This window comes from Mercenaria mercenaria, chromosome 5 (genome assembly GCF_021730395.1).
Source record: "Mercenaria mercenaria strain notata chromosome 5, MADL_Memer_1, whole genome shotgun sequence".
In the NCBI taxonomy this organism is placed as follows: Eukaryota; Metazoa; Mollusca; class Bivalvia; order Venerida; family Veneridae; genus Mercenaria; species Mercenaria mercenaria.
In genome coordinates this window covers 76,742,160-76,757,832 of record NC_069365.1, presented here as the reverse complement: position 1 = coordinate 76,757,832, position 15,673 = coordinate 76,742,160, and the positions used below count along the sequence as shown (strand labels likewise).

The 15,673-nt window shown below is 36.5% G+C and overlaps 1 protein-coding gene across 3 annotated transcripts in view; it reads right to left on the bottom strand.

Annotated features, from left to right (window-relative positions):
- Positions 1–2,361: 2,361 nt before the first annotated feature.
- The window catches only part of LOC123558556 (coronin-7-like), a 48,728-nt gene continuing 35,416 nt past the window's right edge, over positions 2,362–15,673 (bottom strand). For all 3 annotated transcript variants that reach the window (XM_053544033.1, XM_053544032.1, XM_053544034.1), the window contains exons 22-27: positions 10,652–10,790; positions 9,819–10,025; positions 9,047–9,182; positions 7,980–8,071; positions 6,736–6,822; positions 2,362–3,962 (exon numbers count right to left, since the gene is read on the bottom strand). In XM_053544033.1, coding sequence (XP_053400008.1) covers positions 3,951–3,962; positions 6,736–6,822; positions 7,980–8,071; positions 9,047–9,182; positions 9,819–10,025; positions 10,652–10,790 — 673 coding nt within the window. In that variant the 3' untranslated portion in view covers positions 2,362–3,950. The remainder of the gene's footprint in view (positions 3,963–6,735; positions 6,823–7,979; positions 8,072–9,046; positions 9,183–9,818; positions 10,026–10,651; positions 10,791–15,673) is intronic.

Below are 15,673 nucleotides of genomic sequence, written 5' to 3'. Positions count from 1 at the left end.
ATTTTCAAGTAACTTGGCATGAATGTGTACCACAGTAAGACGACGTGTCGCGCGCAATACCCAGGTCCGTACCTCAAAGGTCAAGGTCACACTAAGACATTAAGGGATAGTGCATTGATGGGTGTGTCCCGTCCATATCTTTGTCATCGATGGATGGATTTTCAAATAACTTGGCATGAATGTGTACCATAGTATGACGACGTGTCGCACGCAAGACCCAGGTCCGTATCTCAAAGGTCAAGGTCACACTTAGACATTAAGGGATAGTGCATTGATGGGCGTGTCCGGTCCATATCTTTGTCATCGATGGATGGATTTTCAAATAACTTGGCATGAATGTGTAGCACAGTAAGACGACGTGCCATGCGCAAGACCCAGGTCCGTAGCTCAAAGGTCAAGGTCACACTTAGATGTTAAAGGTCTTTTTTCATGATAGTGCATTGATGTGCGTGTCCGGTCCATATCTTTGTCATTCATGCATGGATTTTAAAATAACTACGCATAAATGTGTGACACAGTAAGACGACGTGTCGCGCGCAAGACCCAGCTCCGTAGGTCAAAGGTCCTAAACTCGAACATCGGCCATAACTATTCATTTAAAGTGCCATCGGGGGCATGTGTCATCCTATGGAGACAGCTCTTGTTTTAATTAATTTGAAGGAAGTGAAGATTGGAACCTTGAGGTTGTGAGTTTGCATACCAGTCCTGAACTACCTCCAAAGGAGGCAAACAAAATTGGTGTCTTACGTCTTTACAGGGTATCTAAAGTGAACTAGACATGGCTGCACTTGTCACCTCCACTTAATGCCTGTCAAAAAAAAGGAAAAATGAGAAAAATTAAACTCAACAATGAGGGACATTGTCATTGAATGATCTCACTGCTGCGGGTTCGAACTCTACTTATGGGGGAAGCGGGGTTAAAATTCTTTCATATGGTTAAGCCATGCAGCTGGTGTGTGGAGGAGGGCTGGTTCTGCAAAGACCTCTGTCCCTGCTTGACTACTGCAACAACGATTTTTCTAATTTTCACTTACCCCTCAGTTGTGGGTTCAATCTCCGCTCGTGGTTTAGAATTCTTTCATACAATTATGCCGTGCAGCTGGTGTGTGGAAGAGGGCTGGTTCTACTACAATAAAGGTCTTTGCGAATGTTAACTTGAAAGTTGCCTTATGATCTTGGTTATTGGTAACGAACTGAAACCAAACCAAGACACAAGATGGGACTTAAACCAGCGAGTAATCGGTAGAATCTCCAGTTATTGGCAACAAAATTTACAGAAAATACACTGTATGGGCGTGGTTTTCTATAGGGCATTGAAACATTTCATATTGAGTTTAGTTTAGTTTATACTACTGTAATTTAGCTCGACTGTGATGAAATCTTGAAGCTTATTTGAATCACTCTAAAGTGCGTTTCCTGGACAAACCAGTAATGGTGTCATTTGAGAAGGCATGGTTTAGTAAATTTTGATTTTATGAAGAATTCCTTCCAAAATAATTAATCAACGGGTAATAAATCTGAACTCTAATGAACCTGAATACAACAGTTGATTATGTAGTTAAGGCACACCTACACAGTACTGGATGTCACAAAATACAGGTCCAGGCACTGGGAATTTCTGAGTTGCTCTTGTCAAGACTTGAGTATCTCCCATCCAAGTGGCCAGTTCTGGTTTCTCTCGGGAAAGACGGCTTCATATGTATTGGTACTAGATATTTTGCACATTAAAGAAACAGGGTGTCTATTAGCAAAGAGTTAGGCTAAGTTTGCCAGGCATGCCTGTATCTAATAATAGTGTCTCCCTGTTTTGGGGTTTTTCTCTTGCTCTGCCCCTCTGGCCAGACTGCTCTGTACTTGTAGAGGACAAATTTGCTCCCAAAGTGGCTGCCTTTGTATGTGAAGTACCTTTGAACATTTCTAACATGTAAAAGTATGCTATATAAATCTGGCATAATATAGTATAAATATGCAGATTACATGGCGCCAAACAGGAATGTAATTTTGGTTTCATGTCTCATTTTATCAAAATAAAAATACAAGGTATGGAATAAAAAGTTTTATACCTGCTGTAATCACAGAGATGGCAAAACTAAGTGTTCAAACCCCATTAGTCACATCTACAAGGGTAAGACAGTGATTCCAACTTTTTATACACAAGTTATATCTGAATACAATAACACAACGGACAAAATCGTACTGGAAAATTTCTTAAGAAGGCTAGATCTACTACTTGGGGACTAAAGACTAGAAAATCTGAGGACATGGATTTCTTGTAAATGACTTGCAGTAAAAGTTTCATTTCATTACACTACTTTGTTCACATCTAGAGCTAGGAAATATAAAAATAAAAGTTTTGAAGAGTTATTTTTTTTTTTTATTAAATTTTTAATGCACTTACAATCAGCAAGTTCTACATAAAAGTAACTAAATATAACTTTAAAGGTAAAATGAGTGTAAATGTAATTATTAAAATATTCTTATTACTTACTGAATTATTAAAATAATGGAATAACAAAGAACAGAGATCCATTAATCTTAACCCTTACCATGCTAAATTTCTATAATAAACTTGTCCATCTTCCAATTTGGACAGTACCATTAACTGTTAAAGGGGGTGTTTACCAAAAAAATACTGGCTGAATAGCAAACAGTGCAGATCATGATCAGACTGCACGGATGTGCAGGCTGATCATGATCTACACTGATTGCAAAGGCAAAACCAATCGTGTCCAGCATGGTAAGGGTTAAACAAACAAGTAACATAGAACACTGTGTAATACATTTAAATATATAATAAACTTTATATACACCCAAATAAGGCAGAACAGTTCAATAAAAATAAACAATAATAATACTTCATGCTGATAGTACCCGGTTTATACATAAATTACTGTTTTTCATAGTAAACAGGCTCTTCTGTGAAATGACCCTAAACCACTAAACTAGCAATTTATGAAAATCAACACAAATTTTTGTGGATACTGAACTGGAATTGATATGACTGTTTGCTATTTAGATGTGAATCATTACTCCACTCTGGGTATGCACTTTTCAGATAATTCATACAACTCAAACAATTTTATTCAAATATTATACCGCTGTTTGGTATATTTTATTTCTTACATATTTAAAGTTATTTCATAGACTCGGTCTACTTTCACAGACACAGTATGCTAGGCACAGTCTATTCAAGACCAAAAATAATTTAATCAAATTTATAGGCCAAGCCACATATGAAAATACAAATTTAAAGTTCAAATAAGCAAAAATGTCAATAAAATTTCCACTCAATTCAAGTGAACCCATGTACCTGTATGTTTAGTTTTATAACATAAGCATAACTTTCACAATGTTACTGAAAAGCAATCACAAAAATGATCGAAGCTATAGCAATTTTAGCAAAAAAGTACATATACCTAAAAACAATTTTTTAAAATTAATTTTGTTAAAGTGACCTTTGGTATAAACTTGTAAAGATTTTTTAAATTTCATTTGAGGTATTACTATGTTTTAAAAGCTTGACTTTTTGACCTTAAAGGTCAAGTACTAGAACAGACCTATAAAAGGATAATTCATCTAACTCTGGTATAATACAAGATGATTCTTGTAACAATGTCTATGACAATAACATATACTTCAATGGACTGAAGCAGTAAATCTCATATTGCCCTATTATCATATAGTAAGTAACCTTAATATTAAAACAGTGTTCATATATGTGTTCATATATGTTTCAATGGCGTGTAAAGTTTATTCTCTTTCCTTTCATATACATTCCTGCAAATACTTTTTACACTTCAAGAAATATCATTTGTTCCCAAAATGGAATGGTATCATTAACAAATGACTGGGTTTTAAACCCGAGAAAATGCATCAATGTTGTTCCCTTTTATTGCACTGTTTGGTCCACGTCTCTAAAAACACATGCCAAGGCTGTACACGGACAACATTCAGTACTCATCCTGTAAATAAAGAACAGAAGTACAGATTAGCTTTTTACTGTGGAATTGTTTGATTTTGTGAACATGAAATTTCATGTTAGACAAAATGACTACTGTAAAATCATTTAATTTCATGGGCATGAAATTTCGTGGTTCTGGTCAAAACGGCAATTTCGTGGGGATATGAATTCGTGGATTTCAACTTTTGAACATAAAATGAATGGAAATTTTACTTGTTCATTGGGATTAAATTGGGACCAAATTTTGTGGATTGACTCAACCATGAAAATTAGTCCCCCACGAATATTAATGATTTCACAGTATTTCATGGATAGCGAAATTTCTGGATTTCAATTTTTGAAGACTAAATTATATTTTGTTTGTCAGGGGCAAAGTTCATGGATTTGCACAACCCCAAAATCTTATGAAAATTACCCCCATGGATATTCATGATTTCAGATATCATATCAATATTATTTGTGAGAAATTAATTGTTTCGTATTTTCAAGATGTGTTGCCACAAAGTCAAGTCCCAACTAAAATGAAACTAATATCAACTGTCCACTCTATATCACTTTACCAAAAGCAGAAATTCAGAAATACATGTTTCCATAAAGTTGCAGTTTTGGTCAAAACCAAAGTTGTATGCCAAAGAAGTTAAATGTATATACAAAATAAAGTAGTAATGGGCATATATTCATCAATGTACTGTTAAAGTTTGAGTTGTAGACTTAAATTATATTTGTGAGCGTTTTTTGCCAACATTAAAAAGATGTTGATGAAACTTTACAGCTCCTACTGAAACCTGAGGTTCAGTGAAGTTTCTTTCATATTAATGCATTACACACAAACTTATTGGAAATTGTATATTTGGCACTTTTAAATCTGTCTGAATATCAGACCTAAAATGTCACTGAATATGGACCAAGTAATAACTATACTGATTCAACAAAAAGTGTCACCCTTACAAATATACACATATATACAATTTATGCCTGGGACATGTTCTGAAGTGTAACTAGAAGATGCTTTTGCAAAAAAGCGCATGTCTCCCAAAATGCAAAGTGGTATAGGCAAGAAGTCAGTAGGGGTCAGGAGCGAAAGTCAAAGAGACACTGATGGTTGGCTGCAATAGGGATCATCTACTTGGCATGTCCAGTCATCGCGCTAAGTTTCAACACTCTTGGCCTAGTGGTTCTCAAGTCACTGTTCAGGCTCCTGTGACCTTGACCTTTGATCAACTGACCCCAAAATCAATAGGGGTCATCTACTCTGCATGTCCAATCATCCTATTAAGTTTCAACATTCTAGGTCAAGTGGTTCTCAAGTTATTTTCCGGAAATGATTTCACATGACCAGGCCCCTGTGACCTTGACCTTTAATAGACTGACCTAAAAATCAATAGGGGTCATCTACTCTGCATGTTCAATTATCCTATAAAGTTTCAACATTCTGGATCAAGAGGTTCTCAAGTTACTGATCGGAAATGGTTATCAATGTTCAGGCCCCTGTGACCTTGACCTTTAACGGAGTGACCCCAAAATTGATAGGGGTCATCTACTCTGCATGAGCAATCATCCTATGAAGTTTCAACATTCTGGCTTGAGTGGTTCTCAAGTTACTGACCGGAAATTTCTTTCCATGTTCAGGCCCCTGTGACCTTGACCTTTAATAGTGACCCCAAAATTAATTGGGGTCATTTACTCTGCATGTCCAATTATCCTATAAAGTTTTAACATTCTGGGTCAAGTGGTTCTCAAGTTATTGATCGGAAACGGTTTTCCATGTTCAGGCCCCTGTGACCTTGACCTTTGACAGAGTGATCCCAAAATTGAAAGGGGTCATCTACTCTGCATGTACAATCATCCTATTAAGTTTCAACATTCTGGGTCAAGTTGTTCTCAAGTTACTGATCGGAAATGTTTTTCAATGTTCAGGCCCCTGTGACCTTGACCTTTAACAGAGTGACACCAAAAACAATAGGGGTCATCTACTCTACATGACCAATCATCCTATGAAGTTTCAACATTCTGGGTCAAGTGGTTCTCTAGTTATTGATCGGAAATGGTTTTCAATGTTCAGGCCCCTGTGACCTTGACCTTTGATGGAGTGACCCCAAAAACAATAGGAGTCATTTATTCTTCATGACCAATCATCCTATGAAGTTTCAACATTCTGGGTCAAGTGGTTCTCTAGTTATTGATCGGAAATGGTTTTCAATGTTCAGGCCCCTGTGACCTTGACCTTTGACTGAGTAACCCCAAAATCAATAGGGGTCATCTACTCTTCATGATCAATCATCCTATGAAGTTTCAACATTTTGGGTCAAGTGGTTCTCTAGTTATTGATCGGAAATTGTGTTCAATGTTCAGGCCCCTGTGACCTTGACCTTTGATGGAGTGACCCCAAAATCAATAGGGGTCATCTACTCTTCATGACCAATCATCCTATTAAGTTTCAACATTCTGGGTCAAGTGGTTCTCTAGTTATTGATCGGAAATGGTTTTCAATGTTCAGGCCCCTGTGACCTTGACCTTTGACAGAGTGACCCCAAAAACAATAGGGTTCGTCTACTCCAGCAGCCCTACAACCCTATGAAGTTTGAAGGTTCTAGGTCAAATGGTTCTCCAGTTATTGCTCGGAAATGAAGTGTGACGTACGGACGGACTGACAGGGCAAAAACAATATGTCTCCCCCAGAGGGGGGGGGGGGGGGGAGACATAATTTACCCATATACCAACCTTGAACACTACTATATTAAGTAACCCTTGTATACAGAAATAAAAACACAAACCCATTCATCAGAGTCCACACCCTCTGCCTCATCCTGTGGTAACGGTTCTTCTTTGGTATCTAACTTATTGGTCATAGCACTTATTAACTGAAATATAAATATATATATAATGTAGCAAACTTTTACTTTGAAATTCATCTTCTTAACCTTTAGCCTGCTGGCGGCAAGCAGTTTTGCCTTTTCGACCAGTGCGGATCACGGTCTGCACTGTTCGCTATTCAGTCAGTAAATTTTCAGTGAACACCCCTTTGAGTAAGAAGTGGCACTGCCCAAACTGAATGATGGACCTGTTCATTTTAGAAATTTAGCAGGTTCAAAACTTAAAATCAAGTTCATATATCAGTAACTTTAGTTAGTAAAACAACCATACTGCTAAAACTCAAGGGGTACTGAGCTAAAAGTTCTAGATAGGCCTGAGTGTTTTTTGGGTGATGCCCTCCTTTATTAGAATCAGAAGTTATTTATTAGGAGCAAAATACATACATTTTCTAGAAACTGTACCCTGACAGTCTTTCTCAAGCAAGAAAGATAACTGAAAAGATTTTATAATTCACTTTTTTTAAACCAGAAACATGGCCAATAAGTCTCCTAATTACTTCACTTAAATTCTGCTGAAAATGGTATTTCATCTTGCGTTATCTACCATTAAATTGTTTATATTTTGGTTTTGTTTTAGTCACACCAAAATAATGAAGGCCACATGGTGATTTCCTTCTTTAATAGTTGAGGAAAACCCTAGGTGCCCATATAGACATTATTTCAGACTTGGTGGGCATCTTGGTAGAACCACTGACCTCTCCCAAACCAACTAGATGACTTCCTCACATGACAACTCCGGCAAGGCTCAAAGTTCTCTGCCATGTAGGCTCCTAACCAATGAATTAAAATAACCCATATACATTGCTTACTGTGAAATCATAAGTATTTGTGGGATTAAGTTTCATGGCTGACTGAATCCAGAAAATTAAATCCTAATAAACAAGTAAAATTCCCATTCATTTTATACTCAAAATTTGAAACCCATGAATTTATTTCCCCATGAAACAGCTGTTTTGGCCTAAACCTTGAAATTTCTTGCCCATGAAATTAAATGATTTCAAAGTGTTTCTAAAAACAGAACTGTTTATTTACTTTTAGAAAGTTTATAATATGAACAGTTAAACACTTAACAATAACCATAGCTCTAAGGAATATTACCCTCTACTGTTACCCCATATAACTGCATTATAAAGTAAGAATATTACCTCCTCCTTTTTCATATCATCTGTTTTGTAGGTCTCTGGATTGTAGCTGTCATACTTCTTGGCCTTTGGGGCTTCAACTGGGGCCTCACTCACTGTTCAAAGGAAAACAAATCTTTGGCTTAAATCAATCATAAATTATAAAACAAATTTCAAATAACTCAGTAACTAGGGTCAATAATTATTATCAAATGTCATCTTTCAAACTGGATCCAAATCACCTTGTTGGCATGTCAGATAAGAGATGCTCAGCATATCTGTTTTTAAACTCTCATCTATATACATGTATTGTCAAATCATTTAATTAATTTTGCAGTTTTTGTCAGTGGGATATTTTGTGGATTATGAACTTTGAACATAAAATGAGCCATGCCATGAGAAAATCAACATAGTGGCTTTGCGACCAGCATGGATCCAGACCAGCCTGCGCATCTGCGCAGTCTGGTCAGGATCCATCCTGTTCGCTTTCAAACCCTACTGCAATTAGAGAAACCATTAGCGAACAGCATGGATCCTGACCAGACTGCGCGGATGCTGGTCGCAAAGCCACTATGTTGGTTTTCTCATGGCGCGGCTCAAATATTACTGCTTCATTGGGAATAGATTTTTTTTTTGGAATGATTCAACAATGAAAATAATTCCCAAACAAATATTAATGATTTTATAGTAGCTTTAATTCAAAACAATTTGTTTTGTTGGATTCATTCCTTTTATAATATCTATTTGTTCAAAATATACATTACCTGTTTAAGCACAATAGTTAGTTTGGGTTTCAAATTCTCTGAAGAGAATAGTAAGACAATATTTTGTTTGTTTGTCTGATTCTGATTCTCACTGTTTGGCTTGATTTCCATGTTTTTAGACACGTTTAGTCTTAAAGATCACAATACCAGATGTTATACAGAAAGAGCAGCAAGGAGACTAAACTATAGATTGTGTGTATTAAAGAAATACATTTCTCAACTTCCCATAATGCATCTGAAAAAATAGTTTCTTTTTTAAAAAATTTCTGTAGGATCGTTTAGAATCTGAAACACCAGATTGTGCTGTCTGGTAACTATGACACTTACATGGTTTCATGTCTGCAGGTCTCAGTGATATTTTGGCTGGTTGCTTGTTTCCTCCTCGGAACCATTCTTGACTGGTCATAGTTGGTTTACCAGGTGGGGCTACATCTGGGAACAAGTCATCTTGGAAATACTCTGGCTGTAATAAAAAAAAATGTGAACACTTTATATCCATACTAAACTTTTTCTACATTTCTAATAGTATATACATATTGAAAAAAAGGTGATTTTTTAATCTTTTCATAAGAAAAAGAATAATAATTTCAAAATCACATTTTAGCTCTTATTTTGGCATCAAGAAATTGCTTCAGCTTGTCAATTTGTCTACAAAGTATAAACTGATATACATGTATCAATACTAGGTGGCAAGTGATGAATACTTCCAAATATTGTCCCTTAAACCAAGTTTAAAACTCTTGCCACAAAAAACACAGTTGACACATTCTGTTTTGTCTGGTTGCATCATCTCTTCAATTTTCTAAAACAGTATTTTCAATATTTTATGCTGGCATGATATACAGATGGCAAAGTATACATGTCCTAATATTTTTGTATTATTGTCAATTTGTTAGTTTCTAAACAATTTTTAACCCAAAAGTACTTGTTCTGATTACTGTGCATATTATACATTTATCATAACTGGAAATCCAGTGCATGACATGATATTTTTGTTAAAGAATATTCTATAACTTGGGGGGAAAAAAACACAAAAATTTTTGCCCTGCCTAGTCAGGTTAAGGACAATAAACAAAGATTTCATTCAATCTGGCCTTACTTTAACTCTAGGTACTGTGAAAGACATTGGTTCTACTGTGGTCTGAGTGAGTCTCCACAAGCGGGCAATCTCAACTTTCCTCACATCACATGTTGTTTTTGGCATGAGGGCTATCCCCTGATGTACCCCTTCAGGTTTTGTGGTAGCTAGGGCAAATAGGTGGGGAAACTCGTCTGAGACTTCGTAACCTAATATGGCACCATCTCCCTGAAATCAATATGTTAATCACAGAAATTAACCTCAAAGATTTTATTATTTACAATACAATTCAACCTGTATGGAGTGAAAACCATCAAGATCTATTGTGACTGTTCGCCATGCAGTCAGTATCTTTTTGGTAAGCAAAATAGAAATTTAGCATGCTAAGGGTTGAATGATTTCACAGTATAAATTAAGATTACTTGACTGGACTTGAACATACAATTACATGGTTACCACCAAAACAGCTATTCTATGGGAACATGAATTTATGGAGATTTTCAAGTTTTAAAAAAAATATATAAAAAATTGTTTGTTCACTGACTGGCACAACATATGAAATCCACTAAAAATTAGTTCCCCATTATTTCACTGAAGTAAAATCTAATACTGTAAAAGTCTATTTTTTTTGCGAGGTTTTTATTTCCGCGAAATTTTGCTAATGAACCTTCTTGTGAATTCATCTGTCACGCTAAATTTCTGTGTTAATATTGGTGGAGAAGGCCTAATATGTCGCGAATCGCGACTTTAAAAACTCGCAAAAAAAATATATCAGAAATTGGAAAATTGCGAAAAAACAACCCGCGAAATATAAGACATTTACAGTAGTACAGAGTAAATGATGATAGACGTACCCTGCCTGTAAGGAATACTGTAGAAGTTCCTTCATCATAGTGTGGTATGAGAATGGCTGGATTGATGTCTAGTATTTCTGTATGTATCGGCTTCCCGAGATTATTGGCATCATATACACTAATTAAACGGGCACTGTTTCTAATAAAATAAAATAAAATTATATCAAGTACAAAGGAATGAGACTAGCTAGACTATCATCTTACACCTCTATAATTGAGCCGCACCATGAGAACACCAACATAGTGGGTTTGTGACAGCATGGATCCAGACCAGCCTGCGCATCTGCGCAGTCTGATCAGGATCCATGCTGTTCGCTTTCAGAGCCTATAGCAATTAGAGAAACTGTTAGCGAACAGCATGGATCCTGACCAGACTGCGCGGATGCGCAGGCTGGTCTGGATCCATGCTAGTCGCAAACCCACTATGTTGGTTTTCTCATGGCACGGCTCATATGGTACTGATTTTCCTAAGTTATGATCATATACATATGATTCCTAAACAAGTCGATTTATATCCCTATTCACAAACAAGACAGAAATTGTGTGTTATTATGTGGTAAAATTAATGTATGTATGTCACAGTTATTATGTCACAGCATCGAAACATCGTAGCGGCGAAATTGAAAAAGCCACACAAAATAGGCAAATATTTGGTGGATGTCATCAATGACATGGATAATTATCCATAATATTGCCTTAAAATTGAAATAATATAATCTCAAACAGTGATTTTCTCCTCCCATCTTACCTCTAAACAATGTTTTATTCAATGACAAATCACTGTTTACAATACATGTATATCTAAAATAACAAGACTTTAGTTACTGTTTCTAACAATAAAAGGGATTACCCTTAGCTAGAGCTTTTTCTAATTAATTTTATAAAAAAAAAGTTCAGTTTTGATTACATGTTCTTTCAGAACAGGTTACAGTTGATCAAGTGTTTTAAAACATTAATTTTATCACAGCTTTATGTATGGCTTACATTCGACACATAATTTAATAATTTAAATTGTTGGAGGGGATCCTCCATGGCTTAGTGATTAAGGCTGCTGATTAGGATCATTTCCCCTCACTAATGTGGGTTTGAAACCTCGCTTAGGGTGTAGGATTCTTCATGTGAGGAAGCCATCCAGCTGACTTGTGGATGGACAGTTGTTCTACACAGGCATTGGCCCCGTTTTCACAAAACATTTTCACTCTCAGCTGAGTTTGATAATGAAACTTTATTTGTCATTTATAGCTAAACAGCATGTTTAAAACTAAATTTCAAATTAATAAGGATTAATATTCTCGATTAATCTAATTTATTCTGGTACAATTTCTTTCTGAAATGGTAGTCACATGTATACGGATGAGATATATATTTCAAGCGACGCTTAGATCGTTTCCATGGATATCCTCGCGATATCTCACGGGATAGAAACCGGTATAAAAGGTCATATGACCGCCACGTTGTCGCGCACAACCGATTTGTTCAGAAGTCGAAACAACGTAAATTAAGTCAATAGCAATGCCGGATAGAGGGAGAGGAAAACGGAGGAATTTGAGAAGCAGACCCGGTGCCATGGCACAGGAGGGAACAGGGCAGCGAGTCAAGGCCCAAGAAAACGGCCCAGAGCAGAGATGGCAGAGCCCTCGAGTAGTGGAGCCGGTCGGGATAAACACCGACGACCAGCCATGGACGACGGAACAGAACCCGATCCAGACATATGGGTCATCATCGGGGATTCCATCCCTTATTGGGCCGGCTGCACAGCATTTGACATTGGAATGGAAAACTTTAAGTTGCAAAATATAACAGCTGCGTGGTGGTGCAAGAGAGGGATGAGTTTCGAGTCCTTTACTCACGCCCTACAGCTGCCTTCAATCTTCCGACACCCGCCAAAGGTGATTATCATTCATTTGGGGGGAAATGACGTCACGAAACATTCTTTAAAGTGCATTTTCCAAATCATAAAAGATGCCTTTGACTATTTACACCGAGCTTTCCCAGAGGTTACTGTTCTGTGGATTGACATTTTACAAAGGATAAACTGGGGAGTCCATGAAAACTATATTAAAAACATTGAGAAAAAGAGAAAACGAATAAATCAATTTGGAAGGAAAAAAGCAACAAAAACGTTAACAGTAGACATTACAACACAAACTCCAGGTTTCTACCGCTCCGACGGAGTCCACTTGTCAGATGTCGGCATACATTTTTATCTAGATTCAATCTGTGAATGCCTTTTAACTACTTTATAAAGAATTTTGGGGAAATAAAAATATTAAGAAATCTTATGTTATTTTTATTTTGTGGCGGAAAATTCTTATGCTTGGAGGCGATCGAGGGTATAAGATATGAACAGGGGCATTAAATATCATGTTTAAACTCTTGTTTGCATACACATGAGTGTCCAAGCCTATCAGAGCTGTTAACTTTGAAGGCATTGGCCTCGTGTGGCTAAAACATTATAGTTTTTTGGGACTAGGTTGGGTTTAAGAACTGGCCAGAGCGAAAAGGGCTTGCCGTTCTTATAATAACTCCCCCGTTTTAATAGGAATATTTCGTAGAAGGAATTACAAAACGTTGCGCTAGTGGTTCTATATTGGTACCAGTGGGGTACCTGGTGTTATTATGGTACCATTGGGGTACCTGGTGTTATTTTGGTACTAACGGAGTACCTGGTTCTATTAAGGTACCAAAGGGGTACCTGGTACAATTTCATAGCACGAGAGGAGTGTGCTCGATAGGTATAAATAATCGGGAGCGCAACGGGGGTTGGTTTTATTCATTATACGCCCTTGGTTGTCTCCATGCATGAGAATTTTTCCATTTCAATAGCTGTTAACTATTGAAACTACCGCGGACATGACCATCTTGCTCCATATTATCTGAAATGAATCTACTATGTTTGAATTAGAATAATGTTTTGGTTTAACGGATATTATTATAATTGAATAAATTGAAAAAACTTATCACGGGTTGGTAATTTTATGAAATTGAATCTTAGAATAATAAAGATTAATATTCTCGATTAATCTAATTTATTCTGGTACAATTTCTTTCTGAAACGGTAGTCACATGTATACGGTAGATATATATTTCAAGCGACGCTTAAATCGTTTCCATGGATATCCTCGCGATATCTCACGGGATAGAAACCGGTATAAAAAGTCATGTGACCGCCACGTTGTCGCGCACAACCGATTTGTTCAGAAGTCGAAACAATGTAAACCCACCCACCTCACCCTTGAAAGTTAATATTACTTTGGTTTAAATCCAAGCTTTATTTTTTCACTGTGTTAATAACGATTATGGCATATTCTGTCGCCCAGTTTGTTTATATATTTCAGTTCATTGTTTTACGGGCATGAAGTACACATATGAGCCATGCAAGCTACCACACCAATTACATATACAGCTGAACTGCTACGTAATTTGGGTTAATCATATATGGAACAATACGGAACTGGATAGCTCACACAGATTGGAATTACTTGGTGAATATATCTTGTCTGCATAAACATTACAGTACCAGTTCAGTGTGGTTTCAAAGCCAGTCTTATAGGTTTATGTGTACAAATTTGTTACAGTCTCAAGTGAATTATTAATTTCACGCGCCACGGGAATTATGACAATATGGGAACAATTAATGAGTAGCTTCATGTGTACTATATATATTAATACTGTAAAAGGTTATGTTCATTGATTCTTACTTTATACACGTTGATTGATATTATATGTACTTATGTTTATCATATGATTTAATCATTACTTTATTCATATCTAACAGCTCATTCTATCTTCTATTCCTTTCTTTGTTATGTCTGCGGAAAATTCTTATGCTTGGAGGCGATCGAGGGTATAAGATATGAACAGGGGCATTAAATATCATATTTAAACTCTTTTTTTGCATACACATGAGTGTCCAAGCCTATCAGAGCTGTTAACTTTGAAGGCATTGGCCTCGTGTGGCTAAAACATTATAGTTTTTTGGGACTAGGTTCGGTTTAAGAACTGGCCAGAGCGAAAAGGGCTTGCCGTTCTTATAATAACTCCCCCATTTTAATAGGAATATTTCGTAGTAGGAATTACAAAACGTTGCGCTAGTGGTTCTATATTGGTACCAGTGGGGTACCTGGTGTTATTATGGTACCATTGGGGTACCTGGTGTTATTTTGGTACTAACGGAGTACCTGGTTCTATTAAGGTACCAAAGGGGTACCTGGTACAATTTCATAGCACGAGAGGAGTGTGCTCGATAGGTATAAATAATCGGGAGCGCAACGGGGGTTGGTTTTATTCATTATACGCCCTTGGTTGTCTCCATGCATGAGAATTTTTCAATTTCAATAGCTGTTAACTATTGAAACTACCGCAGACATGACCATCTTGCTCCATATTATCTGAAATGAATCTACTATGTCTGAATTAGAATAATGTTTTGGTTTAACGGATATTATTATAATTGAATAAATTGAAAAAACTTATCACGGGTTGGTAATTTTATGAAATTGAATCTTAGAATAATAACTATTTTCAAGTGGCTATTCAGTATTGATGGTCAGTCTCAGATGGAATATAACCTTGAAGTTTTCATAAAATTGATATTAAAATTTCAAACTCAAACTCAGCTGAGACCGAAAAATGTTTGTGAACATGGGGCCAGATCTGGCTTTACATTTTAATTGTTGGTGTATATATAAAGAATGCCAAAACGAAGAATATTATTGGAATTTTTTTTATCATTTGACAAAGGCCATGAGGCTGAAATGGTAATGAAATAAAATAGAAAACTTGAGTCTTTAATTATGGTTTATGATATTTCATATACAGTGAAATCGTTTAATTGTTTGGGAACAAAATCTTGGAGTTTTGACTAGAATGGATTTTTAGCAGGCGTATGAATTCATGGATTTCAACTTTCTAAAACAAAATTATATGAGCCGCGCCATGAGAAAACCAACATAGTGGCTTTGCAACCAGCATGGATCCAGACCAGCCTGCGCATCCGCGCAATCTGGTCAGGATCCATGC